The following is a 27899-nucleotide window of genomic DNA, read 5'->3' on the forward strand; positions in this document are numbered from 1 at the left end:
GGGGCGCTCTGGTGAACAGATGTTCCCCCAGATCCTGGTGGTCACCCCTGATAAACTTATAGGTGGCCATCAGATCACCCCTGAGCCTGTGCTTTTCCAGGCTAAAGAGAGGATTCTTCCTCCAAAGCCAAAATGCAGCTGACTCTGGGGTGTGGCAGTGGGCTGTTCCACAGCTCTACAGACAGGCTGAAAAGGGGCTGGGGCTTAGGGGCCTTTGAGGATGCTGTGTGGAGATGCACTGGGACAGATCCTAGCTGACCCCCACTGCTGATGCAGAAGAGGTTGAGAGGGAGCAGGTGCTACTCCTGCCTTGCTGGAGGGCGGGAAGGCCTGGGGACAAAGGCCCAATACTCCTGAGTTCCATTTCCAGCTTTGGGAGGGGAGTGGGGGGTGGGAGCCATGACTCTTGAGTCCTGTTCTCAACCATGGGGAAGGGAGTGGGGTGTGGGGAATTGAAGCAGTGGGTTGGCCTCTTACCTGGCAGAGGAAACACCGTGATCACTAAGGTGGTTTTCTTAGTCACATCCAGGGATGGCCACTTTTCTGGCATGGGGTAGTACCCATGGACATAATGTATAGTTAACCTTCCACTTGCTGCTTGAGAGGGAAGATCTTGGCCTTATACCTACTTTTTGGAAATGGGATTCTCCTCCCTAGTTTGCCCCCAGGGGCCTTATGGCTGAAGGCAAGCAAAACTCAGGGGCATCTGAACTTCAAGCCTCTGGGATTGGGCCTGCACGTAGGATGTTTGCCAAAGTATTTGGAAATATCTGAAGCCCCAGGTGGCAGGGAGGATGTTTGCTGGTAGTAGGTCCACTTAAGGTTCTTGACTGAGTCACAAATTTGGAATTGATTTGGATTGGAACATGAAAAATTCTCTTTAAAAAGAAAAAAAGGGATTGGTGTCTTGTGAGCTAAGATCAAGTGTAATTGCACTGGTCTGATGCCCAAGCCAAAATGGATTTTAATGGCATTGTGTAGTGGAGGGTGCACCCCTGTCTAAATGCACTGTAGACAGCAGGACACCCTACAAGAGTCTTTGTAATTAGCTTTCCACTGGCCAGCTTCCATTTGGAGGATCTCAGCTATCGGCTACATGCCTACTTTATGGAAGTGAGGGACTCCTCCCTAGCTTGCTCCTGAGGCTGTTGGCTGAGGGCAAGTGAGACTCAGGGGCATGTGAATCCCAAGCCTCCAGGCTTGGACCTGCACACAGGATGTCTGCTGATGGATTTGGAAGCATCTGAAGCCCCAGGCTGAAAAGTCTGGGGTAGAGGATACTTGCCGGTTGCAGCGCCACATATGATGTTTGAATGATTGAGTTTTGCTCAGTCAAAAGGATTCAGACTGATCTGGTTGATTTGACCTGGAACCTGAAACATTTTCCAATATGTGTGTGTGTATAAAAGTGGGGTTGGAAGCCAGGACTCCTAGTTTGTCTGTCTGCCTCTGTCACTGATGTTCTCTGTGGCCTTGTGTCTCAGTTCCCCATCCATTGTGGGACTGATGGTAACCCTGTCTTTGCTCATGGGAGGAGAGCGTTGCTGAGGGCATTAGTGGCCCTGCTTAGACAGCTAGCAGAGAAAAGGGCAAGTGGTTCTAGGTGCAGCCCTCCTTACTCTATGCACCTGCCCTTGATGGTACTGGGTTTAACCTTCTTCCCGCACAGGTGTACCATTGTGCTGGTTCTCTCATCTCTGTTGGGGAGGAGGATGGTCCCAGGGGGTGTGAGCCATGTCCTGGAGCTCACACCCTATAAATCCCTAGTGCAGTGCTGCTGCCAGGGGAATGATGCCTGTGCAGGAGGGTGTGAAGCTGCTGCCCCTTGGACTCCTGGGTCCCCTGTACTGAAGGGCATGGGGGCTGTGCTCCCTGTGTCCCCATCTGGTTTCTCTGCACTGCGTGCCTCAGGGCAGGGAGCCCCATATCTATGGAGTAAGGAGGGCTGCTGCTAGAACTAGGGTGTATTAGGACTGTGCTGGCTGGGACTTGGGGAATTAGGCCAAGGGTAAGATTAATCCCACTCCTGATCTGGAGGAGCTCAGGATGCCATGCATTGATGCCACCCAGGCACGCCCAGCAGGGATAACTAAGCCCCATGGAGGCACTCAGTGACTGAGTAGGGAAGGAGGGGGCCAAACACTACTGGTGCCCCCCATGGGTGAGTGTCAAGGAAAGGACAGATCATGCTCCCCATTGAAACCTGTAACCAGCATCTCTCGCTCTTTCCTCTTGCAGCCTCTTCACTGGCAGGATGGTGAGTCTGACCCACTCTTTTTCCCTTCCTCCCCCTTCAAGAGGCCCTCCCTCTCCCTACAGGCAGAAGGTGATTTCCCCAGTCCCTTGGGCACCTTCTTCAGCTGGCCATGATCAGCTGGCTCTCTCCTAGCAATAGTGCCAATGGGGCACTGCCATAGGGAGCTCACAGTGGGATCCTGGCTGGCCACAGCTGTTTCAAAGCATTGGATGGGCTGTGAGGCGGGGAAGAGGGGAGTGCTCCAACACAAGGCAGAACAGTCTGTCACTCCTCCTACCCCACCCCCCCTAGCCCTGCCTTGCCTCCCCTAAAATTGAATGACTCCAGAGCGTGATCTATTTATGAGCTTGCTCCAAGCAGCTTAGTGCCTGCCCCACGTGACCCCTCTGCAGAACAGCCTCTTTGTTTAAACTCACACGTGCCCAATCCCTGACCCCTGTGCCATGAGCTGGGCCTGCTGGCACTTTCCCCCACTCCCCTCCCCTCTCCGCCCCAGTATGTCCTGTGCACACCCTCCCAGCCCAGCAGGACCTGTGCTTCAGGGTATCAGCAATGGAGGACTGCACTCTCAGACCCCCACACCCCAGGGCATGAACTCCCTCCTCCACACATGCCCCCATTCCCCTCCAGATCAACAGATCTCTTGCTTTCTGAGTGGTCAGGGCATCCCTCTCTCTCCCAACCCCTTGGATACAGCTGTCTCTGGACCAGATCAATGCGGACCAGCCCCTAATCCTGAAAGAACTGGATTGGGCTGAGCAGGGGCCTCTGCCATCCATCGGCTCTCTGTGCCCACACTGGCGGCGGGATGTGTCCCTGGATTGCAAGATCTCACCTGAGGACAGCCATGCTCGTGCCTGCACTGCCTACTACTATGACCTGCTGCAGGGCATGCTTCAGCAGGAGGGGCTGCCTGAGACCACTGACCGCACGAAGGAGCCCCGTACAGGTGCATGCCTCCACCCCATCCTCTGGGGGTCCATAGCTCCTCCACTGTGCCCCGAGTACTCAGGGCTGCCCTGCAGAGAGGTCTTTCTATGGTCCTCCTAGGGCAGGGATGGGACAGGGACCTTGCTAGGGAAGGATGTGTGGTGGGTATCAAGGTGTCCTCCAGTACTACTATATGTGACCAGATGCCAGGCAGGGACAGGGTGGGGCTGGTTTAAGGCTAAGGGAAGGGAAAACAGGTCTAGATGCTGTGGCAGGGAAGCCAGGGCTGGGGATTGAACAGGTGGGGAGTGGGAAGGCAGGGTAGGCAAGGCTGAGGGCAGGGTGTGGCTGGGAGTGGAGGGCTCATGTGTTTAACCCCTTTCTTGTCTGTCTTAGGGTTCAGCTCCACGGAAGTGACCATCTGCATCCTAGGGTCCCCCACCTCATACCTGTCTGTCCTGCTGGAGGGTGGCTCCCAGTGCCCAGGTGGGTGCTGGGTCATCAGTGTGCTAGGGCCTTGTGCCTCGGCACCCCTGCCTGTGTGCTGGGGACAGTACTCTCCATTCTCTGGCCCTATCCTGATGAAGGCGGCATGAGGCTCAGCATCCCATATTCCCCAGTTCCCAGGACTGGCTTGGCTGTAGCCATCCTAAGACAGAGCCAGGGTGTCCTTGGTGGGGCTCTCTCTGTTGCCAAGCCCTTGGCTTGGACTCGCTTAAAGCTGCTGGATTGACTCATGGGAACCAGATCCGAGTGATTTTACTAGATCCCCAGCTTGGTATGCGCTGCTCTCCAGACAGTAAGAGGGAAGAAGACTATTAGAAAGAGCTCTTGTCACTTCTCTGCCCTGCTTTCTTCAGCAAGAGACTGAGTTAATAGGGTGGTTGGTGGGGGGTCCTTACAACAGGAGGCAGCCACTCTTTTTTCTGCCCTTGCTCTGAGCAGCTGGGGGGACTATTTGCTGAGGTGGATTAATATGCAGGCCAAGGGCAGCCGGAGCATGTCCTTTGGCTCTGAGCCTCTGTTAGGCCAGCTGGAGCCAAGAGGATCCAGAGCTTATAGTGCGTGAGGGCTCCATAGTGCTGCGGGGAGGCAGAGAGCTAGGACTATTCCCCTGTGGCAGGAGGCCCCACAAGGGCTGAGAGAGCACTGGGTCTCTGTTGAAAACAGGGTTGGAGCAGAGCCAAACATGCTTCTCCACACCAAATAGCTCCCTTTAATTGTCCGCTGACCTGGTATCTGTACAGCCCCTCATTACACCCCACCCTCTGGACAGCAAGGAGGCAGAAGATGCCCCTCAATCCCCGCCGTCTTGCATCCAGTCAGCAAATCTTATAAACCAATTTTATTTCTCTTTTACACCAAAACATATGTGTGTGGCCTGTAGGCCCCTGCACACCCCCCCCCCCATCCATACATCCAATTAAAAAGGGTGCTACGTTTTCCTTCCCCATTACCACATTCCCTAGACACATAATCAGCACTCATGGCCAGCAAGGAAGAAGCAGAAATGATGCCCAAGGGGCCATTTTCTTCTTTCATAAAACAAAATAAATAAAGGAGGAAATTCCCAGGTTACAAGAAAAACAAAAGAGCTAGATCCTGTTCTGCCTATTAGCCATGTGATTTTAACTTAAGAACCTAAGTGCAATTCTATTCCACCCTGTTCAAGTCCCTGAAGATCCATTCATGCAACTACTTTTATAACACACTGTCATCTTACCCTTAAGACTATGACTCAATACAGGACCAAGGAGGAGGAGGGAGACCTACCGATCTGTTATAGTAATAGTTTAGCAGGGACTCAAACGGAGTGGAATAGATACCTAAATGTGATCCTAAATCACCTTATTTACTTAATAAGTTGAATAAAATCTGGCTCATAATGTCTCTTGCTGTGAATGCACATTTAATAGATACTGCTGACTGAAACATTATTAGAACATCACAGTGTTGATTTTCCAGCATTTTAATGGGGAAGTGGAAAGCTTCAGGGAAGCTAACCCTCAAATGCTTAAGTTGAGAAATAGTGCATCTACTCTAACCATTAACCTCTGACCTATCCCCAGTTAAACCTGGGTGTTGGCAGACAGCTGTAAGGAGTGGAGTGAAGGCTGGATGAGGTAGCAGGGTATAATACCCACTGAGGGTGGCCCATCTTGAAGGGCCAAGTTAGGGCTGGCAAGGGGGTTGGGGTAAGAGGTTGGGTTGGAGCAGGGGAAGGGTTTAGGGTAAGAACATGCTTAAAGACAGACATTGGAACCTGAGAGATGCTTGCAAACTCTGAACTAACACCTACTTCTGTGCTTTTGCAAGAGTTTTTGTTACAGGTGGAGTAGGTGCCACCAAGGGCCTGTAACGTAAAAAATTTAATCAAGCAAGGGGGAAGTTTAATCAGAAGTCAGCTGTGCCCTATTCCAACAATGAGACTGGAAGAATCATTGTTCACAGCATTCTTCTGACTATTTCAGCTCCTCTTGCCTTTGGTGAAACTGTACATCTACACGAACAGGGAGAAGACCCTAGCCAGGGGAACCTGAGTGACTATATGTGAATTTTTACATGTGCTCCAGGAGCGGGGAGCATTTTAATTAGAGTGGCTCTAATGAAAGTGCCTGGAGCATCTGGTGTATCCACATCCCTGTGCTTCAAAATGGTGGCGGGGGGTGCTTTATCTAAAGCTCACTGAATTAGCTTTAGTTAAAGTGCCCCCACCACCATTCTGAAGTGCAAGGATGCTGATACACGAGACATGGAGGCTGGCTAGAGTGCAGTAATTACCACGCTCCAGCAGACTTAATTAATTAAGCCTGTTCTGACATGCTGTAATTACAGCACATCAGAGCAGCCTTCAGGCTCATGTACAGGCATCCTATGAGACTGTCTTCCTGTCACTCCTTTGCACATGTCTCCAGGCAGAGTTTTACTGGAAGGCGTCCACTGGCTTGGATACGTTTGAGAGGCCCTGGGTGCTGGCCAGTCTTATTTGCTTGCTGTACCCCCTTGGAGCCCTCTTATCATCCTGTGACCTTCATTCCCATCCCTGTTTTTTCATTTGCTGTCCTCAGTAATCAGTTGGTATGCATCTCCCGGCCTCCCTGTAATCAAGGGAGGCTTAATAGTTTTCCTGGTAGGCCTACCCCACCATCCCACGGGCACAGCAAACAGGTCTGAGTATTTTAGTCAGGATTTCCCATGTCTTCCTGTACTGCAGCAGAAGCTTGCAAGGTGGCAATGGGGTTGCCCTGCTGCCAGGAACTTATCCTTAGGCATCCCAGTGAAAACCTGCCCCACATCAGTCAAGTTACAAGCCTCAAACTCCTGCATGGCCTCAGGAGGGACTAAATTCAGCAGCTCTGTTCCATTTGCACTTAGCACGCTCCTTTCTGACAGGGCAGCTGAATGTGCTTAAGCCCAGGGGTTGCCAGGACTGAGAATGATTCCCCTTGCCATTGCTGCCACAGACTGAAGTGTGTATGGGAAGGTGGGGGGAACATAGCTGGGGAGCTCAGCATGACGCTGGGAACAGGGGGGTCTGTTTGTCCTCTGCAGTCCATGACCCCCCTTCCCTCCCTGACCTGCTGGCACCCAGACTGTGGGGGCAGGAAGGAGGATGCAGCTGGTCTTAAAGGCCGAGTGAGGAGAAAGGAGGCAAGAACAAGAGGAGCATCACAAGTGCCATTTGGGGAGGCAGATAAATGGGACAGGAATATGGGGCAACGAAAGAGGGAGGCAGCCCAAGACCCCAGAGGGGTAGGGATGATCAGTGCCTCTGGTGGGGGCAGGGGTAGGGAATAGGGAGTGTGAATATGATAGGACAAGGGGGAGCAGGAGGAGGGAGGGCTTGTGGGGCCTTGCAGAGGAGGCTGGGGGTGCATTGGTGTGAGTGAGACTGGAGGAGGGAGTCTGGGGAGAGGTCCTTGGGGTGGGGCACCTAGCCCTGGTAGGGCTTTCCCTGCTGGGCACTTGCCAGGCTGCTGTGGGCACTCTGGTTTACTGCCTACCTCTGGGGTTGTGGGGCAGTGGGAGCCCAAGGACTCAGGCCTCCAAGGGCTCAAGCATATCTCCCTGTACTCTCCCTGGCCCAAATAATGTGCTACTCTAGAGCATGCTGGAGCCCCCATGCATCTCTCCCTGCCTCAGTACACCAGAGCATGAGGAAACTGTCTGGGCTTCAGGCCTCAGAGGAGCCCAGGTTCCCCTTTGCCCCCTCACATGGTTTTTATGAACTCTGACATATCTCCCTTATGCAAAATGTTTCCCTGCAGTTGAACAGCCCTCTGCTAGGAGAGGAGCTTCTTCCCTACCTCCCCGCCCTGGCCTCCTTCCTGCTGTCTGAGCTCTGTGGCTTTAAGCCTTGGCATCGGCACCTGTTTCCTTTGTTTCCTGTTTCAGGATTTTCTATTCTGCAGAGGGGAGGGAGGAGATCTTCATGTGGGATGGGACTGTGTCTTGAGGGGCCTCATCCCGTTAGCCAAGTACAAGACCCTCTCCTGTTTCTGGCCCCCACTAGCCCTGGTTTGGGGGACGTGAGGTAGAGCCTGGAGAGAGGCTGGGAGCTCCTGGTCTCAGCCGGGAGTGGGAGCTGCACAGACTCCCTTCCTGAAGGGCCAGAGGGTTAAAGGGTGAGGAGAGGCATTGGCTGGTGCGGGGGAGATGGGGATGGGCAGAGGTGGAAAGGCATGGGTTGGTATCTGGGGACATGGGCTGGAGGAAGAGCAGGTGGATAGGGGTGTGGGAGGAGAGACTAGAGGGAAATGGGCAGGGACAGTATAGGGATGCCCAAGTCTGGCTTTGCTGGTTGACATGCCAGCCTCTTTGGCTCTGCTGTAGCGTGGGTGTATGCGGGGTTGCTCCTCCATCATCCTTGCATGGCCTCGAGCAGCTGCAGAGATTGGAGTGTGTCCCCCAGCATGACCTTGTCCCCTTCAGGTCTCAGAGCTGGCAGGCTTGAGCCAAGCCCAGGCATGGGGGCTGTCTGTCTCTCTGCACAGCAGTTGTTCGTGCTCCTGGCACTCTCCCCGCCTGGCTCCAGGCCCTGGCTGTAGGTAACTGAAGCCCAGCAGCTCCAGTTTCCCTTGGCCCCAGGCTGAGTCCTTCCTGTGTCCAATTCCTTTGCCCTTCTAGCAGCAGGACAGAAAGCCTTGGCCTGGTCAGGAGCTCAGCTGGGGAACCCAACCAGGCGATTAATCGGATTAATCAGCGAGTGAAGGCCTGGCCTGACTCCAAGGGCTTTTATGCAAGTGCCTGACAAGCAATGCAGCCACCTCTAAGGTGGGATCAGCGGCTGATATCACCACCCTGCAGCAACAGCATGTAGAGAGGAGGAGGGCTGGGGCAGAAGATGGTGCCTGACCACAGCTTAGGTGCAATAGAGGGATTGAAATGTGACTGTGCTGGAATAGGGCTGTGCCCGTGCGGGTCGTCTGAGAGCAAGAAGGAGTTGCTCTGTGTCTGGGTAAGATGGTGCCTCTGGCAATAGCGCAGTGCTCCGTAGCACTGCCCTGGGGCAGAGGGGCCAGGGGAGATCCCCCCATCTAAATGCACTTCCCATCTCCCCCTAGCTCCACATTGGGACATTGCCAGCAGGATTTAGTCTCTAGCAGAAATCAAGACAGTAGCTGCCTAGTTTGTGAAGTGAGATGCATGCATGTGCTGGGGAGGACGGGGAAGTGAATGTTGGTGGTGTTCAGTGATGTCATGGTGGCTGAATGGTGATGTAACACTGCCCATCTCCCTGCTCCACCAGGTAGCATGCTGCTGTGCCTGTCCCCCTGCTGGCTTTCCAAGGTGCCGTCATTATTGCGCCCTGGGGAGTCATCGCTGCTGGTCTCCAAGGCCATCTCCTTCGAGCAGGGTGGGCGCACATTCCTGGAAGAGTTTTCGCCCCCGCGCCGTGTCACCTACTTCACGGGCTCCTTTGGGCCCTGCAAAGAGCACGAGCAATCAGCAGGGGAGCTGGCCCGTGACCTGGACTGTCCCACGGGGGGCTCGGGGGAGCTGGCCCGCCTGCTGGAGGACAAGCTGCTGACACGCCAGCTGCTGGATGCACGGGCACAGGTCGGGGTGCCGCCCACCCTGGCCTTCACCTTCCAGCGCCCACAGCTCCTGCAGGGCCTTGCTGCCCAGCGCTCCTTGCACGTGGTGGAGCTGAGCGGAAAGGAGGGCCAGGAGAACCTTGTGCAGGAGGAGATCGGTGCCTTCCTGCAGGGCGGTGCCATGGAGCCCTACAGTCAGGTGAGGGAGGGCTCCTAGAATGGGGAGCGGGCTTTTTGACTACGTCAGAGCAGGCAGTTGGCATAGGGGACCTTTCAACCAAGTCGGCGGGGCATGGAATAGAGGACTTTGGTGGGGGGAGGGATGAGCAAAGGGTCCCACAGGTAGAGATGGGAGGGAGGGGGCAGCCCCAGAGCCAGCCCAGAGGATGCCAGGGAACAGCAGGAGTGGACCCCATCCAGGAAGAAAGGGTCAGGGAGGGGAGTACAGCCCTGGCCTTTTTGCTGAGTGCCTTTATTCCCCTTGCAGGTAGTGGTGAAGCCATCGGGCTGGCGCTGGAGCGGGGCGCACACAGTGAGCTTCCACGTCAAAGCGGAGCAGGCTGCTGTGCTGCAGGCTGTGCTGGTGCTCCTGGAGACCCTGGAGGAGGAGGAGAGCGCCTTAGTGGAGGCCTTCATTCCTACCGCCCGCTTCACCCAGTTCAGCAGCCCTGACAGCAGCTCCTTGTGTAAGAGACACCAGAGCTGCCCCCTGCTTCTGTGACCAGAGGGGCTCATGCCTAGTCCACCCCCATGCCGCCGCCGTGGTGGCTGGGGGACCCTGCCCTGAGTGTGGCATTTGGAGCTGGCACCCCTTGGGGAGAACTGGCTTGCAAGTTGCTGGTGGCTTGGGAGGTGGCTTGGGAGAGGTTTGCCTGCCATATTGCAATCCCCGAATCCTCCAGGGCAGGGGGTGGCTTCCATACTGGCACCTTGAAAACCATGGGACAAAGAGGGGTGGCTGCCATGTTGGAATCCCAGAATCCTTTGGAGAAGCGGGGGCCGCTGCCATCTTTGAAACTTTGGATCCCTCAAGGCAGAGGAGGCCGCCCTGTGCGGCAAGTTTGCATGAAACCCGACACCATTTCTTTCTCTGCCCCCCTCGCTGCTTCTCTCCATCTCCTGCTACCTCCCGCCTCCTCCGTTCCTCCATTCCTCTGCTTTTCACTCTTTTCTCTTCTGTCCCTGCCATCCCTTCCCTTCTTTCCTTCCCCTCCCCTCCCCCATCTCCCTCTCTCTCTTCTTTTACCCTCTCTTATCTTCCCTCCATCTGTCCTCTAACCCCCTTCCTGCCCCCTTCCCCTCCCCCTCCCACCTCTCACCCCTCGCCCCTCCCAGGCAGCACATCTCCGAGGCCCAACCTGGCGATCCGGATCTGCACAGTCGTCTGCAGATCCTGGGCAGACCAGCCTCTGCTGACCAAGGTAACGGGGCAGCCCAGAACACATGCCCCTCCTTATCTCTGCAGCTGTCTGAGCCTTTTGTACCACCCCCCGAATGCCCTGAACTGGGGGGAGAAGGAGCCAGTGACCCCGTCCCACTCAGACTTTGACCAGGGATGGTGAATGGGCTGGGGAAGGACCAGGCTTGGACGGGCCGGCTCCAGAGATTTCAAAAGGGGCAGGAGTTCTAGGACTGTGGCCAGAGGGGCCGCACCTAGTCACCATCCTTCTGCCGCCGCCGTGGTGGTTGGGGGACCCTGCCCTGGGTGTGGCATTTGGAGCTGGCACCCCCTGGGTGCCAACTTTTCCTCCTAGGATTTTTTTCCACCTAGTATGCAGGACTTTTCATCCCAGAGCACATGGATCAGATCCTGTCCCATGGAAGGGGAGACTTGGATGTTGTAGGGGAAGAGAATACATGATATATGCAGCCTTTGGTCTCTGGGGTGTGCCAACTCTGAGCTGGACCCAGGGCAGAGCAAGTAGCTGGTGCAGAGAGCTGGAGAACAGGATCCAGGGTCTTCCCCACAACTTTGTCAAGAATGTTTAGTGTGGTGGACAATAATCCTGCTGCTTCCTGCTGCTTGGGATCTGAGATGACCATTGCACCCAAGCCAGTTAGTGGGAGGGGCTGTTTATGCCTTTTTGCTCTGCCATCTCTGGCTTATCTGTCAAGGGCACCAGGATGAGTATCATTGGTCTTGCACTTGCCCCCGCTGTTTGGTTAATACAGCTCCTTTCTCTGCCCCCTCATCTGTGTATATGATACATCCCACTTCCTGAGTGGGAGGAAAGAGCTGCAGCCAGTCAGGGTCCTGGAAGGGTGAGGCAAGCAAAGCATCAGACTGGGTAGCTGTGAAGTCATTTGGTTTGATGACATCACAGGAGCACTGGGCATGGTCAGTGGTGGAGAGGCATAGGTGTTTATGGTTTTGGGTTTTGTCCCCCTCTCCCTCCCCAGGTGGTGTGTGGTATGGGGCGGGCTGATAAGCCCCTGAAGCACCAAGCAACGGTGCCCCAGAGCTTGGAGAGCAGCCTGCAGGAGTGGGGCATGACCGACGGGGCCCAAATGACAGCTATCCGTGCCCAGATCAAGCAGAAGGCCGAGGCTGCTATGAGGGCCTTCATGGAAATGGAGGCAGAGCTCTCAGTGGAACAATGGGGGGGCCGTAGGACCCAGACTGATGTGATTGGTGAGCTGCCCTGTCACTCGTCCCCTTTGACCATTTAGAGGACATCACAGATTGATGGGGTGCTTTAGAATCATCCAGCTGGACATGGGGACCCATCTAGCCCATTATCTTTTTTCCAGCAGTGCCAGGACCTGCTGCTTCAGGAGAAGGTGCAAGCTGCCCCTTACTGGGCAACTCTGAAATAAGCTGCCCCCAGGGAAGGCCACTCCCCCAGGCCTGTCCACCAGTGGCACCTCAAAGCCAAACTAGTATTTCTCCTTCAGTGTAGCTCTAGAGGGTTGCAAAATCCATGGGCATCTTCAGGTAATGTGTCCTTGTGGATAGGCACGGCACTGAGGATCTGAGCTCAGTACCCAGCTCTGCTGCTAGCCTGTCAGGAGAGCAGGGATAAATCACTTCCTTATCCTCTGCCCTGCTTTCTCTACCTGTATAAGACAGACATTGGCTTCCTTTACAGAAACCCAAGGAAAAGCTGTCAGAGAGCAAGGTGATATTATACAAATGCTCAGTTATCTTTCTAAACATTCTGCTGAGTTCTTGATCTCAGTGAGATCTTTTAGCAAGGAGTCCCATAGGGTACATGGGACATCATGTCCTTCATCTGTTATGGACTGGCCATTTTTAGTCTCCTTTTGTGTGTGTGTATAATGAGAGAAAAGGAAGGGATGATCCCAGATTCACCATCTGTACTGCATTTATTATTTACTATGCTTCCCCCTCCTTTCCACAGTCTCTTGAGAGCTTTTCCAATTATTTGGCCATGGTTGTCACTACCTATGAATGCCACCTCCTGCCCCGCTACTGATGGCTTGGCTGGTATTGCACATTGTGGGAGACCATGCCATTGACTATAGACATGTATTCATAGTCTCCATCTTATTCCTCATATACTCCAATAGCTTCAGGGGCTTGTTTGATTGTAGCCCAGCAATTCTCAGCCAGGGCATGCAAATACCTACACATGATTTGCAAGATAAAGCCAGAGATTTCAAATTGGAACCCCTTAAAAACATTCTGATCTGCTGTAGGCTTTCTGAGTTCTTTGTAACTGAAGAATCACTCTTATTTTTTTTTCCATAGTCAAAAAACAAATGAAAACTAAGAGCTGACCTTTTCTGAAGGGTGTTTTGAGTCCACTAAGGGGTTACTGGAGTCTAAAAAGGTTGAGAACCACTGCTGTACCCATATAAGGAGCAGATTCTGTTTCTTGCCAGCTAGCCACAACATTGCTCCGGGTGTCTTTCCTAAGTGCTTGTAGTTACCTTAGGTAAAGAGCATCACAAATGCATTCCACTGCAACTATGGTTGAACATATCCATCTGTTGTAAGGCAGCTGCCTGTTGTCCAAGGTTGCTTCTGTTCCTTCATAGTTTTTCACTGTTGTCCTTCCTCTGAACTAACCAAAGGAAGCTGGGGCCAGAGCCAGTTCCACCTGTTAGGTGCCTAAGTATTTTCATATTCCACCCTCCTTGAGTCCTTGAAAAATAGTTCATTCAAGAAGTGGAGGGGTTCTTTCTCCTGTTCCCTACATTTATTGATTAAGTTTTTTGGCTGAGTTGTTGGCTTGTTACAAAGGTAGGCACATAAACGTTTTTTTCAGCAGGGTGGAATACGATTGTGCTTAGGCATTGAATAGGTGGCACAGGATCTGGCCCTGGGAGTCTTCAGTGGATATTGCTCCCCAAGCTGTTATCCCCCTGTGCCACCTCAGTCCATTTGTCTTTTGTCCCAAGCAGTTAGTCAGTATTCAAGGCCTTATGGGGTTGTTTAATTTTGGATAAGAAATTGGTAGGTTTGGTGCATTCTGGTGTAACTTTGTTTATTTACTAAGAATGGAAACAAAGTCCTGTTCTACTGGACACAGAAGAAGCAAATTAGCAGCAGGCACTTTCCTTTTCAGAAATCCCCATGTCTGCCATTCCAGTGAGCCTCGTGTCCGAGAAGCTCTGTCTCTCTGCTTCCTCTAAGTCTTTGTCACAGCTCCTTCTCTTATGCTGTAAATAGACATGGCAGTTGTCCCAGTAATTGAAAGTCTTTGCTTGTGGGATCCTACAAGTCTCTTGCCCTGCTTCAAGTCCCTCTGAAGTACACAGGATAAAATGTGCTAAGGCTTTCTTGCAGGACATGGCTATGTGTGTCTGTAAAGCTATTGTGCATCATTGCAGAGGCAAGCCAGCCAGGGTGTGTGGTCTTACTGGTTTCCTACTAGCAGAAGAGCAACAGTGCAGCTTGGAAGGGTGACCTGTGAATGATGGTATTGTGCCTGTTTAGATCTGGGTCAAACCCATGTCAAATAAGTTGTCTATTTACACCTCTAGGTTTCTGCCTGTAACAGCCTACAGCCTGCAAAACCAGTCCCCTAGTCCCTGCATTTGTAAGCAGAGAACCACTTGTGCTCACACTCTAGCTTTCACTTGCCATGGACCTTGGATGACCCCTTCTTTATCGGATGGAGATGGCTACAAACAGGCAGGCGTAATTGTTTCTCCTTTCCTAGAAGTGCTTGGCACAGCCACTGCCTTTACCAGGGTCTCTGCATAACTGTGGAGCAAGGACACCTTGATGGCTTTCCACTTTTCAACACTATAGTAACTAAACAACCGTAATATGGAACCTCACGGCACCCTTATGCTATTTCTTCCTACTCCTTGTCTCACTATCTCCAAGCCAGTATCTTGAACCACCATGATGCTTTGCCTCTCATGACTATTTATTTCTTTCCTTTCTCAGGGGTTTTTTTCAAAATCCTTTGGAAATGTCCAAGTAAATTATCTCAGTCAGTTTTTGTTGGACCTTTTTTTGTAGATGCATACAAGGAATTCTGCTAGATTAGCATGGCATGTTTCTTTTTTCCTTTGCAGAAGTTGATGGTTTTGCTATGATAAAATCTAATTTTATCATTCTGCTTTTAATTATCATTCCAATCCATTTCTCCTGGGATAGCCACTCAGGGCTACATTACCAGGATCCTTTGTGTTTTGTATAGTGCTGACTTCCTTCTGGTGCAGCAACCAGATGTCAAGGGTATGTATTTTAAGAGCAGCTCAGCTACTTCATCTTCTAATTCCTTGAGAGTTCCATAGCAAGTCAGAGTGTATTAATTTGCCTAATGGATCAAGCCCTCCTGTTCCCCATCAGGGTCTCTCATCAGGGGCTGGGGAGGGGTCCCACCTCTATGCCATGTGCCACCATTTCACATACGCTCGTGACTGTTGCTTTGATGCCACCATTTCTCTTGCAGGTGTGGATTTTCTGCTGACCTCGTCAGAAGAGGTGCTGCAGCTGGTGGCCCTGGAGATGAACTCTCAGCTGTGCCTTGAGACCTGTGCTCTCTTTGAGTCCATGGGCCAGGCAGTGGGGGTGCCGAGAGGGTCGTCCCAGCCCCTGGTGGAGACGATGTTGCGGCGTGCGCAGTGCCACCTCATGGAGGGCAAGCACGTGCTGGTGATCGGGGCTGGAGGAGTCAGCAAAAAATTCGTCTGGGAGGCGGCCAGGGAATACGGGCTAAAAGTAAGATGCGGAAACCCGGCCCTAGGCTGCCCGGCGCAGCCCTCGCCCCCATTATTACCCCCAGCACGGAGAAGGGCCAAGGGACATGGCTCTCCATAGCAGCTCCCAGAGGGACCCTGCCAGCGTGACATGGCCTGCAACAGGGGAGAGTGGAGGTGGATGCCTGCTGTGGGGGGCTCCTCCCTACATCCCAGCCATGGGGATGCCTTCTCTCCCACATCCCAGCTGGATAGAAACCCCCCTTCCCCCTAACCTTTCACAGCAGGGCTGCCTTAGCACAGCCCAAGTTCTGGCTCAAAGGGAAACTGTTTCTCCCCGGGTGAGCATTTACCTCATTTCTCCTGACCTTGGGTCTGGGCAAGGCTCTGAGGGACCTGGGGTAGATGCAGGGGGCAAGTGGGGCTCCCTGAAGCTCCAACTTTCCCAGGCCACCTGGACCTGAACAGCTTGGCCCTGCCCCTGCCCCTGGGAAGGAAAAGCCTGAAGCATTAGCTGCATTATCCATGGTTGCTCATCTGCACAGGGGGTTGCTTCATCTCTGTCACAGCTCAGATCCCTCTACTATTAAGGGGGATGGGAACAGGCAAGAGGATAAACCAGGAACACCCATAATGGAAAATACCCTTAACTCTGCCCCTAACATCTTCCCTCCCATCAGCCCCAGTCTCTGGCACTCAGTCCTGGGTAACTGGCACATGCCTTTCCCTCTGCCAGCCAGGAATTTGACTTGAGATCTGTGGCTCTTTTTAAATTGCTGGGAAGGGTTACATGGTCTTGGCCCCAGCTGCACCTGCTGACTGCCCATCATGTTGCCCAGTGCTTGTACCTCAGTGAGCTTTGGAGCTATCTTGGCATGTGGGGAGGAGGGAGAAAATGCTGCTGGGATAGGGCTTTAGGAGCTGGAAGGATGGAGGACAGACAGGGCAGGGGTGGTGGGAAGGGATTTAGGGAAGGGACATGAGTGCTTGACTCCAGGCAGAATGGAGAACCAGGCCTTGAGGACCTCCATGGGGCTCCCACTCCTCCTAGCCTTGGGATGCTAACCTGTGACAAACCATAATGGAATGGTCTGTATCCCAGACCCAGCTTCACTTTTCCTGTAGGGCCTAGTGACTTGTGGCCTGACCCATCTCCAGCACCACAGGAATGGGGTAGAGGTGACAAAATGCTGCCTCTCCTGCAACTGCAATCCTGGAGTGGCAAGGTATTTTTGCCAAAGCATAAGCAGCAAAAGAGTTAAGAATGGTGAGAGTGCTAGTAACCAGAGTGAACAACCCAGTGCAGCGGGGAGCAACTTACAGACTCCCCATTGCTGGGCTATCAGGGCATCAGCCCCATGTGATACCACTTTCATTGTACTCCAGAATCAACGCACATTGGCCTTGCAATTATTGGAGAGAATTAGCACACCTTCATAGGGCTGGTTCGCAGCTCCATCAGGACCAGAAGCATGGGACCCAAACAAGCGGGCTCAGCTCAGAGGGGTGGGGGCTAGCAGCCACTCCCGGCAGCCCTGTGGCCTTTGACTCCACTGTGCCAGCTCTGGGTAGCACACTGGGGGCCCCTCCTCTCCTCTAAGGTGTGGGCTTGAGTGGACTGCCTCATGACCCTTCCACCCCTTTCATGGAACAGCTTTCATGGAACAGGCTGTCACCTCCCCACTGAGGGCCAGGAGTGCCGCACAGAACGAGGGGTCTCCCCATGTGGGTTTATGGCCTGAGTGAGCCCTTTGATTCCCCCCTCATCCCAGGCTTTCCATTTTCCTCCTTTCTTTGGCCACAAGTGGGTCATTCCAGTCTCCTCCCGCAACACCCAGGTGTCACATTCTACTTCCCCACTCTTGGAATCCAGCCAGAAATGGACCCATGGCTTGGACTGTCCCATCCTCCTGGGCAGTGGTGCCTGTGGTGCCGCAGTGTGCGGATTGCTCAATTCTTCTCCCCCCACCTTCATCACTGGGCTGGGACATGCATGGATTGCTTGGGTCTGGATGCACATGGATCCTTCCATCCCCACTGCATGATGGGGCAACGCACAAGGCCAGGCTGTTGACTCTACTATCTGCCCCATGTCTGGAGCACAACTGGGAGGGGAATGCTCCATTATTCCTCCCTCTGCCACATAATACATATACAGTGGGATGTGGATGCTCAAGGACCATCCCATTTTGCAGTGGCAGCAAGGGGGGAGGGGGGGGGGCTTTCCCACCTCCACATTAGTGACCCCTGCTTGATCTCCCCCTCCTCTTTGCATCTTCCCACTTCTCTCGTGTGTGTGTGTGTGTGTGTGCGTGCGTGTGCGCGTGTATGTGTGTGTGTCTATGTTTCTCCCTGTACCCTCCTCTGTTTCTGTACTCCCTTCCCTCCCCCACCCCATCTTTACTCCAGATTCATCTGGTGGAGTCGGATCCCAACCACTTTGCCTCCCAGCTGGTGCAGACCTTCATCCACTACGACAGCACGGACCACAAGCGAGATGAAGAGCACGCCCAGCGCGTGGTAGAGCTAGTGCAGGAGCGGGGCCTGCACCTTGACGGCTGCCTCTCCTACTGGGATGACTGCATGGTGCTGACAGCTCTGGTGTGTGAGCAGCTGGGCCTGCGCTGCAGCCCCACAGCTGCCATGCGGGTGGCCAAGCAAAAGAGCCGCACCCATCAGCACCTGCTGCGCCGGCGCAAAGATGCCCCTGGGGGCTGGCCCTCCGCTGCTGTCTATGCCGTACCCTGCTGGCATCTGGAGAGCCAGGCTGATGTGGAGCGAGCTGCCCACCACCTGTCCTTTCCAGGTGTCATGAAGCTGGAGTATGGGGCAGGTGCTGTGGGTGTCAAGTTGGTGGAGGATGCCCAGCAGTGCCACCTGCACTTTGAGAAGATCTCCCAGGATCTGCGGGAAGACACCGACCACCCAGGCATTGGGCTGGGCTGGGGCAATGCCATGCTGCTCATGGAGTACGTGTCAGGCACAGAGCACGACGTTGACCTGGTCATCTTTGAGGGGCGTATGTTGGCTGCCTTTGTGTCCGACAACGGGCCCACACGTGTGCCCTGCTTCACGGAGACAGCAGCCAGTATGCCCACCTGCCTGCCACCTGATCGTGAGGCCCAGCTGGTGCGCGCTGCCTACCAGTGCTGCCTCGGTTGCGGCCTCACTGATGGCGTCTTCAATGTGGAGCTCAAGCTGACGGCAGCTGGGCCCAAACTCATCGAGATCAACCCCCGCATGGGTGGCTTCTACCTGCGCGACTGGATCCGTGAGGTCTTCGGCGTGGACATCATGCTGGCTGCAGTCATGGTAGCGTGTGGCGTGGCACCGCTGCTTCCCACCTGGTCCCAGCCCCGCACTCACCTGGTGGGAGTCATGTGTGTAGTGTCACAGCACATGCAGGCTCTCAAGTCTACTGCCAGTCTGGAGACGCTGCAGGCCCTGCACGAGGGCGGTGTTGTTCGCCTCAACCTTCTGGATGACAAGCTCATCTCCAGAGAGTATGAGGAGCCCTACTGCAATGTGGCCTGTGGTGGCCCTAGCCGCCAAGAAGCCTGCCTCAAGGTGCTGAGCATCTGCCAGGCCCTGGGCATTGACTCGCCCCAGTACCCGGTGGCACACTTCCTCTCCCACTTCAAATAGCCCCTGGGGAGCCCCTGGGGATGGGGGGCAGAGCCAGGCCACAGCAAGGCCTTTATGAGCCCCTGACCCTCCATCCCCAGTGTCTCTCCCTCTCCCCTCCTCTCCCCCACAGTGAGGGCCCCATGGCTTGTGTTATGTGGCTCTCCCCTGCCACCTAATATCCTATCATCTCTCCCCCAGCCCCTGGGAGGTGGTGTTTGGCTGGTGGGATTGCAGCCACACAACGTGCATCCTGCTCCCCCATCAGGTCCCCCTAACTCCCAGCTGTCCTGTCCCACCGTCAGGAGCATCCTCCTCAGCAGGGAGTCCTTCCCTGTCCATAATCACCTCTGTCACTGCTACCTGCCCCAGTCACATCTGTTCCTCTGTTGGCTCCTGGGTGCCATGAAGACCATGCCTGACAGGTCTGAGATGGGCTCATGGGGCACAGACCCTCCTGCACCAGCCTGGGATAGAAGCTTCATCTGGCCCTGGCTGGAGGTTTGGGATCTGGGCTTGGAGTCTTCATGTGTGGAGACTTCAGGCTGCCAGTGACCCTACAGTAACAGCCCACCCAAAGCCCCAGGCTCATTGCCACGATATGCAAAGCCCTCTATGCTCATTAGCCTACCTACACACACACTAACTGCCCTGTGTGCAGCCTTCCCTGTGTTTGTCTATGCCCTGCTCTACCAAAGGAGCCCACACTGTGTCCCAGCTTTGACCCCACTAACCACCCCCTGCACCTCTCCTCAGCCTCCAAAACATCCCCAACTGGGATGCTGGATAACCCAGGGAGCTGGCAATCCTAGTTCAGCCAGCCAGAGAGCCAGCCTGGCATGAACGTGTGCCCCTTGACACACTGAGGAGCCAGCACTGTCCAGGGCAATATCAGGGACTTCAGAGCAACCCTCCAAATAAGCCAGCTTGTCCAGCCCCAGTGCCCATGAGAGACCCTATATAAACAAACCAGAACACCTAGTGCCCAGCATGAGCCTGCAATAAAAAAAACAAACAGTGCTCAGGAGTGCTAAAGGGCATGCTAACCAGTAGGTGCAGCCTAGAGCAATAATGGCTCCAGAGTGACCCTGCAGTAAAAACCCAGTGCCAGTGCAACCTGGATATAACAGGCCAACTGCAGAGTGCCAGAGCAATCCAGTGATAACAGCCCAGTGCTACCAGTCCCAGTGACCTGAGTGATGGGACAACAGCAAAAACCAGTATGTGTGTCCCTACAAAGCACAGAGTGGGCAGCCCCAACGCAATTAAAAATGAATGCACACAGCTGGAGTGCCCCTAAGTGACCATACAATAATGAACTACAAGCCTGAGTGACCCTCACTAACAAGCCAGCCCCCACATCCTCAGTAACTATACAGTAGCAAAATTGTCCCCTATTGGGACCTTACAATAAGAAACCAACACGTGCTGTCATAGTGACCCTACAATAACCAACCTGTGGTTGCAGCACCAGCACCCCCAGCTGACGGTTCGGTAATGAACTAGTGCCCTAAAGTAGTCCTACAATAACAAAGAATCACAGACTTCCCCAATGACTAGAATAACAACTCATGCCTTGTCCTACAGTAACAACCTTAACGGACCCGACAATACCAAATCCACGTATGCCACCTGAGTGACCCTACAGTAATAAATCAACAACTCCAATAACCAGCTAGTACACCTAGTGTCCCCTGTGACAGCACCAAAACAACCAAGCAGAGGAGAACGGGTCTGTATTGGAAACTGGTTTGGCGTCTCTGCCACTCTAAAAGCTCACATGCTCCTGCTGCCTCCCCCAGAACATGCCATCACGGTGAGAGCAAGAGACGATGAGGTCACTAGCAAGTGATGACATCATCAACTGAGAGGAGGAGCATCCAGAAGTTTGTGCTGTCTTAAAGGGGGCAGAGACCCTGAGCCAAGACGGCTGGAGGAGGGTGGGAGTCCATCATTGGTGTCTCCATGGAGCCCAAGGACAGGTGCCAGGGTGGACCTGTCCTTAAGTCAGCCTGGCCCAGAGACCTTGTGACACCTCCCACCTCTATTGTCCTTCTGCTGCCTCTAACCAGCAGCAGCTTGAGGCGGGTGGACAAAGTAGTCCCTCCCCAATAAAAAGCCGTGTGAAAGGAGGTGGGTCCATGAAGCATTATTCACACCTGGGCTGCCAGGGGCCAAAGGCAGATCCAGAAGAGAAGGAAGATGGAGAGGCAGAAGGATCCAGGATCTGCTGAAAACTCAAGAGGCACTGTCAGTGGCCTCTCTCCTCCAGATCCACTGTTTACAAAGGAGCCCCAGCACCTGTCTCCAGTCCCCTGGGGCTCTTAGAGCCCCCCAGCTCTATCTCCCATCCTGGAGCATCTTTCCGGAGGGGCAGCAGCAGGCATGGTGGAGACTGGCTTCCTCCGGTGCCCTACCCATTGGAGGGATGCCCTTCCCCATGCCGGTGCTGCTAAGCCCCAGGTACTCTGGGGGCTCTGATCCTGCCAGCTTTGGGGAGGGTGCTCCCTATGTACCATTGGCCTCCCCCTGGTTGGGAAAGGGCCTGCCTCTCTGGGCCTTTGTTCACAACTCGGCCCTTGGGGGCCTCATCTGTTATGTGGGTGAGGTGCTCTGAGGGTGTATGTCAGGGTTGCCTGCCAGGGTCTCCCAGCTCATCTGCTGCACCTTGAGCACAAAGAACTGGTCCCTGTGCCCCTCCAGTCCCTCCCTAGCCCATGCAGCTCCCCTACCTGAAGACTTGGTTTGGAGGCTCACTGGCTCCTTCAGACCCTTTCTGGACAGAGGCACAGGAGACTAAGCCAGGGCGTAGAGCAGAGGCGGGCGATTATTTTGGGCAGAGGGCTGCTTACTGAGTGTTGGCAAGTCATTGAGTGCCACATTGCAGGCAGCCAGGAGCAGATAAATATTTATTTTCTAAATTTTGTAGGGGCCCCGTGGGCCAGACAGAAAGGCCTGGTGGGCCACTTCTGGCCCGCAGGCCGCATTTTGCCCACCCCTGGCCTAGAGGGTTCTGGGGCTCAGATCTGGTGCAGGAGAGGATTTGCTGTGCAGACCACAGCAGCTTGCCAGTCCCATCTAGCCTAGATGTGTCTTCCTGCTCCTGTCCAGGCTGGTCCAACCCAGAGTGTCTCTTCCCCTTACATCCCTTGGCTAGCTGACCACCCTGTGAGCCACTGCCCCTGACAATGCCCTTCTGCCCCTCTCCCTCCAGTATCTGTGTTATACCCAGGAGAATTGGCTGAGCTGATCCTCCTGCCCATGGGGTTTTCTCGGCTTGGAGGCCTACTCAGTCTCCCAGGCAGCACAGCCCTTGTCCCATGGATGCTCAACTCTTCTGCTGGCCCCATTCCTCCTAAATACCATGTAACTACTCAAGCTTTGCCAGATGCTCTTGGGATGCCCTTTGTGCCTCCCTGGGGCAGTCCCTCTGAACCTGGCCCCCTGAGGCCATTCACTCAAGGGGCTGGTAAGTGGGGTGGCTCTTACAAGTAAGCCCAAAGCATGTATGCATTTGTGTAATATGACATGAAGTTGCCCCACAAGAGCAGGTCAGTTATAGGGGAAGTGGTTCTCAGCCCCTGCCCCACCCGCTGGGGAAGAACTGGAGGCCCTAAACCTTTTACCTACCTGCAGGGCTAGGGCAGAAGCAGGGAGTTGTCAGCCACTGTGGCTTTAGGCCAGTCACCCCACCTGTAGGCTGAGGGCACATTTGTCTCTTAAGGCCATCTTTCCTCCAGAGCACTATGCTGCAGACAGGCCTTGGACCTTCCAGTAGAGCTGGGCTGAGCCAGCTCTGCAGGGAAGGCTGGTCAGTGGGGGATGGGACCCAGCTCATTCCTGCAACCCTATTTGCATTTTCTGGGCTCTCAGCACTCAGTGGTTGCCTGGAAGTCCCAGCTGGAGCAAGTTTAATGAGTATGAGACTCAATGCATCAGCAACCTGTCTGCATTAGGGTTGCCCATGCTGGTCAGGACTTTGCATTGCCTGGAGGGATAATGGGGGGCAGTGGGGATAATTGAGATCTGGCTGGGAGAGGGGGATGAAATGATTCTTACCCACCTGTGAGCTCAGCCGTCTCACACTACAGAAAGGTAAGTACTACCCTTGCGCAATTATATTAGAACATCTCAAGATTTTTGAATGCATGGAGTTGGAGTACTGAGTCAAAGCTGGCCCCCAGGCAGTACTAGGAGTCACTGACTACAGGGGGTGTTGGCTCAGCACAGGGCATATTCTCCTCTAGGCCATTGCTCATGTTAATGCCAACATTAATGGTCCCTCAACCTCTCTCTGCCCCAAATCCTCCGCTAAAGAACTTCATCTGTTTTCTATTTATGTGTGTCATATCCTTCAGACTGATGGTCTACCGCTGGCCTCAGTGGCCCGCCCTCCCTGCCCAACCTATTCCCTGCCTAATGGAAGCAAATACCAGTATCACCTTTCAGGTGAGTTTTCCAGTGGTGAAGAAGTTGGCAACAAGAGCATATGTTAAGCCTAATTTGCTTATTAACACATACTGCTCATGGCACAGAGATGGTTACAAACAGCACAGAAGGCATGCAAACAGACTGTCTTCCAGGGATCTCAGCCCAGCACTATAATGCACAGCTCCGAGGAAGTAATGCTCTTTCCAGCACTGATGCAGGGCAGAGAACAAACTGTCCTGCTGCCTTCCCTGCCCATCAAACATTTATATAACTCAAAGCTAGCAACCCAGCATGCCTTGCCTAACATAGAAAACGCACTCTCACACTAAGTGTACAGAGAACCTTATATAGGTTTTTATCTGCACAGGAACCTCAGGAAATGTTAATCTGAATTACTTAAAGGTCTGGCTTTAAACTACATTAAATCCCTGTGTGGACAGAATTAAAGTAGCTTTTGTTCGATTTAGTTCAATTTGCTCTAGAATGGAAATGAACTTGAGCAAATGGAGGCCACTTTTATTCTGTGTAAGAAGGTCCACACAGGGTTTTAATGCAATCCATCCACCTGGAAGTTAATTCAGATTAATTTTCTTGTGTGCCCCAGTGTAGACAGGCCCTGAAAGAAGAAACTGGGAAGACTATATAACCATGCCACCTGGTGGCTGCCACTGGGATGAGTTCACCTGGCTTGTGCCTGGGGTGGAGGAACAGAATAAAATCATCTGATGAATCTTCCAACCACAGTGGTGCACAGACAGGACCAGGTCCAAGGGAGTGCTTGCTCTGAGAGCTGAAAATGGCTCCTGTGTAGGGTTCTCAAGTTTTTGAGCTGCTTTAGGGAGGAATGGCTGGTCTCAGTACTCCACAGGGTGGGACTGTATTGGAATCCAAAACATGGGCTACCTTCACCCCATTAATTAACCAATGCTATCAATGTTAGTCCAGAGCTGTGTAGCTCAGTCACTAGGCTTACTAACTAAAAACAAGAAGGACCTAGGGTTGATCCCAGATGAGGGTGGTGGGCTTCTTTCTCCAGCTGGGCCCTGAAGCCCACTTAGTACCAGGAACTACCTGGGGATAAAGGCAGCTGGAGTACAGTGGTGATGATGACCACTTCTGTCTTGTGCTGAGCTTAAAATAAACAGTTGGGTCCTGCCTCAGTAGTTTGTAAGTAGAACACTTTTATCTTATCAATGATGGTCATATGTGGGCCTCCAGTTTTAATTACAGCTCAGTCAATAATCCATGGCATTAGTGCAAGCGTGAGCTCAGCCAAACCTCACCTTTCCTACCTCATTTATTTGCAACCTTTGATTCCATTGGTTGGAAGGAGGTAGTGTCAGGAGTTCTTATTGTTCAATGGCAAAGCACCATTGGAGGGTATCTGTTATTGGCTGCTAACCCCTGGGTTGATTTAAGCAGCAAATCACCTCCCCCTTATAGATGTTGATGTGGTAGTCTGGGAGGCAGCTAGGTATCCTCCAGGTCAGGAAACTCAGGTCCCACTGGGTCCTGGGTTAGTGCTGTGGGGTGAGGAGTGCCCTGCATGGGCTTACCTGCCACATGTGTCATTCATGCCAGCCGTGCATATGGCAGCTGCCTCACACATGTCCACATGGCTGGCAAAACAGTATGGAAGGTGAATGGGCTCCCCTATAACCTTAGCTGGCTGGACAGGGTGGGTCCCTGTCTCACAGCCTGGAGTCCTAACAGTGGATACCTCTTTGGAAGATGCATTAGCTCCCATCTCCCTGCTCCATACTTGTGGGGACTGATATGGCTTGAGTTATATATCGGGTAGGCAAGGTGATATCCTGGTCCCTTAAATGTTCTGAAGCAGATCCCAGCTCTTCTGCTGTTAATATCTTAATACATTTCCCAGGTCTTGTTAGGAATTAGGCCTCCCACTGGTGGCATAACTGGGGAAGTGGGGAGGAAAGCAGGATGGGATGCCCCCTCCCCGCCTGGCCCCCCAGGAATCTTTGCTATGGCAGGGACAGTCCTGCACTGCCCTACCATAGGAGGCAGGCACGTACAACCCTGCACCTAGCACCTTGCAAAATAAATAAATAAATAAATAAATATTTTTTAAAAAAAATATATATATATATAAAAAAATATAACACTTGATCTTAGTCAAAAGGCCGAGAAGTTATATATATAACTTTACCTCCAACACTCTGCCAAGCAGCCTTTGTGGTTCACTTGGCAGATAAAAACACACTAAAAACCTGTTGCACAGTTTGCACTGTGTATTTGCAGACCTGTGCACAGACAGTCCTGCCCCCAACAGTATGGGGTGGGGAAGGGAGAGTGAATAGGGTATCAGAGGCAGCTCCCAGGGAACTCACGCTATAGGGCTGCTGCCAACCTTGCCAACATTGATATAGCAGCAGTGGCAACAGTAGCATTTGCCATTATTGTATGGAGTGCTGTGGCAAGTAAGACTTTGCTCCCCTTCCCCTTCCCCTTTTTTTTCTCCCCCCCCCAGTGGAAGGCATACCCTCACCCCTTGCCCTGGCCTGAGTGTTGAAGGAACTTGCTATACCTCTGCCTCCCACCCCTATTGGGAGGCACTGTCCTTTTCTCAGTTTGGAGACAGTGTACTGCAATAAAAAAAAAAAATCACATCAGGTGAGGGAAACACAGCCTGCTAACCTGCGGGAACTGAGGGTCAGCCATATTGGTCTTCAGAATGGCTCTGGTGAGTGGAGGGACCCAGCTAGCCCATCTGTGTTCACTGGAGACCACTCTGCTCCCACAGCCATAGGCACAACTCCACATGCTGGTGGCACAATAACCTACAGCCAGCCAGCAGCAATCAAATAGTGAAGTAGGCATGTGTCTGCTGTGCTGTGCTGGTGGAGGGGCCAGGCCACACGCAGGATTACAACTACTATTCCCTTGGAGCTTGAGGCTGAGTTCTGAGCTGTAGGTTTAAGGTCCCATGGAGCAAATTCTGCTGATGTGCCATGGAAGAAGGAAACAATGTTACAGGTCCTTGTGACTACCCAAGACTCAGTCATAGTATAGGGTGGTTCAGACAGGCACAAGGAGAGCACCAAGCCACTGTTCAGCTGTTTTCCTCTGCCAGGCACTTCTAGGAGTTGGCTCAAGCTGACCTCAACCTCTCCAGGGCAGGGCCATTGCTCCTGTGAGGTTCGGTGTAGGCCAGAGACTCAATGACAGCAATGCATAAATGCCAAAGATCTCACAGAGTGGAAGCTAGTATGCAAACAAGCTATGTTATGCAAAAGAGTTTGCAAATAATTTACATATATAGCACACACACATCAATGCAGAAACTGGCAGCCACACCAAGGCATCTCCTTGACTTTTTCTGCAACCTGTCTCCTGCTGGGTATATCTCTGCCCCCTCTCAGACACCTTGTCACCCCTGGCATTTCCATCCCCCTCCCCTTCTCAGTCCTCTGCCCTCTTTATGACTCAGGTCTTCAGGCGAGCTGACTGCCCAGGAGCAGTGACATTTCAGGCATGACATCTGCCTTTGGGACCAGCTGGGAGCTGTGGGGAGAACTGGGCTTAGGCCCGTGCTTCTCCTTCCCCCAAGCATGGAACCTAGACATCCAGCTGCTGCACTTGCTCTGGGGAGAACCAGTGCTGGGGCAGGCAGGGCGGGGTAGGTAAAAGAGGGAGCGCTTAGGTGAACCAGTCTCGCAGGCCCTTCCAGCCTGACAGGGGACATACCATCTTCTCGGCCTTGAATGGACTCAAGTATAGTTAGAGGGTCAAGACCTGTCTCCTGCACTGCAGGCAAGCTGAACCTTGTGAGAATCTACAAATGCCTCCAAATGAGAGGATGTCAGCTACGCAATTTATGGCAATGGGGGATGCTTGTGGCCTTTCCTTTAGCTTGCTCCTTTGGCATTTTGGTGAGAGGCAAGTGAGACTAGGGGGCATATGAATTCCAAAGCCTCTGGGCTTGGGGATTGCACATAGGATGCCTGCCATGGATTTGGGAGTATCTGAAGCACCAGACTGAGGATGAGTCTGGGGGTTAGGATACTTGCCGGTGAGAGCACCACAGTCTTGAACAATTGAGCTCTGATCAGTCATAATTTGGAACTTAATTCAGAACTGATTTGGCCCTGGAAATGAAATAAAAAAAAGAAAAGAAATCAGCCCCTTTCAGCCTGGTACCTCTCCTTCCTGCCATACTGCCCCAGACCCAGAGGCCTCATTAGCCCCCACCACCCTCCACCCCCAGACTGCACTGACCCCAGGTGATTTCCAACAAATTTGGACCAGTGCTTCTGTTCTAACCCACATCCCCTCCCCACTAACCATAAGCCCCTGGGGTTAATCAGCTGCAAGGTCATTGGCTGAAGGTGGGATCCTAGATGCTGGCGGGATGAAGGATTTTACCCCACTTCTGTTCCCCCCCAGGGGAGGTGCTGCTCTCTCAGATTGGAGCCTGTTAGCCACCCCCCAATCCACATCTTGGCAGGGGCCTATATACTTGCCCCTTGCCCCCTCCC

The 27899-nt window shown here is 53.2% G+C and overlaps 1 protein-coding gene across 1 annotated transcript in view; it reads left to right on the forward strand.

The window, feature by feature from the left end:
- The window catches only part of CARNS1 (carnosine synthase 1), a 23025-nt gene extending 1924 nt beyond the window's left edge, over positions 1-21101 (forward strand). Inside the window, exons 2-10 of the mRNA XM_019556648.1 lie at positions 2239-2257; positions 2954-3206; positions 3584-3673; positions 8937-9424; positions 9713-9911; positions 10561-10646; positions 11626-11857; positions 15099-15367; positions 17755-21101. Of these exons, the coding sequence (XP_019412193.1) occupies positions 2255-2257; positions 2954-3206; positions 3584-3673; positions 8937-9424; positions 9713-9911; positions 10561-10646; positions 11626-11857; positions 15099-15367; positions 17755-18990 (2856 nt within the window). The 5' untranslated portion in view covers positions 2239-2254 and the 3' untranslated portion in view covers positions 18991-21101. The remainder of the gene's footprint in view (positions 1-2238; positions 2258-2953; positions 3207-3583; positions 3674-8936; positions 9425-9712; positions 9912-10560; positions 10647-11625; positions 11858-15098; positions 15368-17754) is intronic.
- The last annotated feature ends 6798 nt before the right edge of the window (positions 21102-27899 follow it).

Source organism: Crocodylus porosus, unplaced genomic scaffold (assembly GCF_001723895.1).
Source record: "Crocodylus porosus isolate Cpor-Errol unplaced genomic scaffold, CroPor_comp1, whole genome shotgun sequence".
Lineage (NCBI taxonomy): Eukaryota > Metazoa > Chordata > Crocodylia > Crocodylidae > Crocodylus > Crocodylus porosus.